The 3,422-nt window shown below is 56.7% G+C and overlaps 1 protein-coding gene across 1 annotated transcript in view; it reads right to left on the minus strand.

Moving 5' to 3' along the window:
- MEX3B (mex-3 RNA binding family member B) overlaps positions 1–624 on the minus strand; it is a 5,393-nt gene extending 4,769 nt beyond the window's left edge. Inside the window, exons 1-2 of the mRNA XM_004708079.3 lie at positions 469–624; positions 251–357 (exon numbers count right to left, since the gene is read on the minus strand). Coding sequence (XP_004708136.2) covers positions 251–357; positions 469–624 — 263 coding nt within the window. The remainder of the gene's footprint in view (positions 1–250; positions 358–468) is intronic.
- Between the last annotated feature and the right edge of the window lie 2,798 nt (positions 625–3,422).

Below are 3,422 nucleotides of genomic sequence, written 5' to 3' on the forward strand. Positions count from 1 at the left end.
CTTTCCTCCCTCGTCCGCTAGAGAAAAGAAACACGCGCCGAACTCGGATGCCACGGCCCAGCGCTAAAAGAGCGGTCCTTCCAAAGTCCCGTTAATGCCCCCAAATAGGAACCAGCCCCGGAGCGAAAGGTGTGACTGAGTGAAGGGCCTCCTGTCCGCCGAAAACGACGTTCAAGCTCTCGGACACCGAAAGTGGGGCTCGATGCCCCGGAGCATAGTGACAAAGTGGCTCCTGGCGCGGGCTGCCCACCTGCACCGGAGCGCAGGAGACACAAAGGCACACGCCCGCACCGCCACCCGCGCGCGCGCCCGCATTTCGGTCCCCTTGGGCAGCACTTTGCCCAGAAGGACCTGAAACTGCGAATCAGAAACGGCCAGAACTAGGCTGCAGGGCTGGCTTTGCCCGCCCAGCTGCCAGAGCCACCTCTGGAATGCTTGTAGCCAGGGTCTAGCACACGCCCAGCGAACCAGCCGAGACCCCGCGGGCGCTGACACGCGCGCGAGCGCCGCCGCGCAACCACCGTGGAGGGGGGCGGGGGGAAGAGGACGCTTGGCCACAGCGCCAGCGGGCGGCGCGGGTGAGCGCACCCAACGCTCCCCCCACCTTTGCTCCCGGCTGGGCATGCGCCGTGAGCGCGAGAAACCGACGGGCCCTTTAAGGCTAGCGCGGAGGAGCGCCAGGCCGCCCCGCCCGCGGCCCCGCCCCAGCGGGCGGAGTGCGCTCTAGGCCCAGCCGCTCTTTGTGCGCTTCGCCCGTGGGGGTGGCGGCCGAGGGAGGGCGCGACGGGACGAGCCGGTGGGGATGGCTAGGCGCGCCCCCTCCCGGATCTCCCGAGGGCCGCCTCCGAGCGCGCGAGGGAAGAAAAGAGGCTTTGAGCGACCGGCTGCCCGCCCGCTGCTCCGGTCCCTCTGCTCGGTCCTCTGGGGTCGCCGACTCGAACGGATGCCCCTCCAGCCCCTGCGCGCGCACGCGCGCGCGCTCCTCTCCTTTGTCCCCATTGCTGCCGCGCTCGCCGCATCTTCCGAGCCCCGCTACCAGCCTTTCCGCTGAGCGGCTGGAGTCGCGGTTCAACCAAACAGCCCAAGTCTGCTCTGCAGGACGCCCGTGAGGACAATGAAGCCATGTGGCCGCTGCCGCAGACGGGCTTACTCGGGAGACCTCGTGGTGCAACCGGGCGGTCCTGGGGCTGGGAGGCAGAGGCTCTCCCAAGCAGAAGCGTATCTATGGAAAACAGCGCCAAGGGCGCTTAGTTTTAAATTGCTCAATGATCTCCCACTGCTGGCGCTGGAAACTGTGATGGCCGCACCCATCAAGTGACGCCCGGAGCACTTGCCATCCCTGCCACACCTTAGATGTGCCCCTACCCACTAGCTCCCCCCGCGTGATGATCCCAAGAAGAGCAGGCGGTCTTCGGATTTCTCATCCCTGATACGGGGACCCGTAATACCTGCCGCTCCCACCGTGTGGGCTGCTCGGAGAATTAAACGTGACTGTGGCTGTTTAGCGTCTTTTGTTATCCGTAGACAAGTTAGGCAAACGCCCGCACTTTGGAAAACACTAGGGCGTTCCCTTCCTTACTGGTTCACCTGGCGCTGTCTTGGGGAGGCGGTGCTGATTATTTCCATAGGGAAATGAGACTTCGAAGCCATTTACAGTGGTTATTTCCTGGGATGTTTACGTCAGCGTCCCCAAGAGAGCTGTGTTGTAAGTCTTGCTTGAAAGGGAATGTTTAGTCCGGCGGGGAGGGGGCTAGGGGAGCAGGTCTGCGCGGAAGCCACAAGCTGAGCCCCAATAGGGAAGTTCTGTGATTTTTTTTTTTTTATCCTGTTTACAGACTAATTTGGGAAGGAGGAGGGGGTGCCCTGGGGGATTCCTGTAGTGACATAGGTGCTTAGAATGAAAGAGTCCCGCCTTGGGCAGGGCGGGGTGTGAGGGTACACAGAAGAGGCCCAGCAAAGTGCCTCACCCCTCACACCCACACCCACCCACCCCCTAACACCCCACCACCCCGCACTCAAGGCCTGCAAAGCCTAGACATAAGCCACTAGGAAGCCCTTTGAATATTGCCAAACACCTGGCTATTTTCTGGCCTCTCCGTTTTGAGTTTAAAAATTCCATAACTTCCAGACTGCGCCGCAGTAAAATTTTGGCTTAGCCTCAACAGGGTCGAGGCCTGTGCACAGGTGAGTGGGGTGTAAAGAGAGGCAGGTAGCTCCTCCCACGTGGTCCCTTGTGCCAGGGAGCTGTGCCATGGATATTGTCAGGCTGGCCAAAGCGCCTTCCTGCTCACCCTGCAAAGATAAGATTTCAAATGGGGTTTTTTTCCAGACGTTCTATTCAATTTACAGGATTAGATATCTCCCAGATGAGGGATCCTGGTGGGCTGGGGTGGGGTGGGGGTTATCCCTGGATTATTACCCAGAGAGTGAATGTGACACTTATTCAAAGTGACACGCTATTAGCATCTGTATTACTTGCTAGATCACAAAGGGCCAGAGTAAATTGGGGGAGGGGAGCTATACCAGCCTGTAAACTATACCAGAGGCAAAATAGAGACCAAATATCCAGTCATTAAAATTGCACATCTGAATGAGTTGTGGGGCCTGGAGCAACAGAACCATAGACTCTGGAGACATGGCATCAATTGGCATAACAGTGCACCACAACAGTGTTCTACTTCTAACTTTGGTGAGTAGCAGCTGGGATCTTAAAGCACATGAGCAGCCTTGTAAGGTGCAGGTATTGGTCTGTCCTCCGCCCAGAGGAAAGAGAGGAAATTCAAAAGACACAGGGAAACAATTAGCCTGGTGGCCTAATGGATGACATCAATGTCGGTCTGTCTCCACAAGCCTGGACCAGAGTTAGATGGTGTCAGCTACCACTACTGTCTGCTCCAAAAAGCTTCACACTAGAAGGTCCTGGATAGAGTGGAAGAACAGAACTCAGGATCATAAAAGAGAAAAGGCTTACTGGTTGGGTAGAGGCTTGTGGGAATTCCAACACTAGGGGCCTTGGTCACTCTTCAGATCAGGAACTGAACTCAGCCCTGGGTTAGATCAGCCAAGCAGAGAACATCACCCAAGCACAACATTCAGAGGGTCAGGAAAGAGGGAGGAATGGAAAACAGGAAGCAGAGAAACACCGGGAGATGGAAGTGGGATTGAGGGGATTGGAACAGATAGATTCAAACAAAATGTGCATGAATTGTTGAATGTCAAGCTGATTGTCTGCTCAGGTATATGTTCACTACTTCAGAAAGGCATTTTGTTTTAAATTACATTTGAGGAGAAGCTGAAATTCTGACCACAGGGAATTGGAAAGCTGCCATTCCGAGGTGCTGAGAATATTCCAGGTAACCCAGGTCCCCGCCAAAACCTATACAGAGGTCAGCAGGGTGTTCTGAAGTCACCCAGAAATCCGA

Source organism: Echinops telfairi, unplaced genomic scaffold, assembly GCF_000313985.2.
Source record: "Echinops telfairi isolate 266 unplaced genomic scaffold, ASM31398v2 ScPeMD7_7;HRSCAF=31, whole genome shotgun sequence".
NCBI lineage: Eukaryota > Metazoa > Chordata > Mammalia > Afrosoricida > Tenrecidae > Echinops > Echinops telfairi.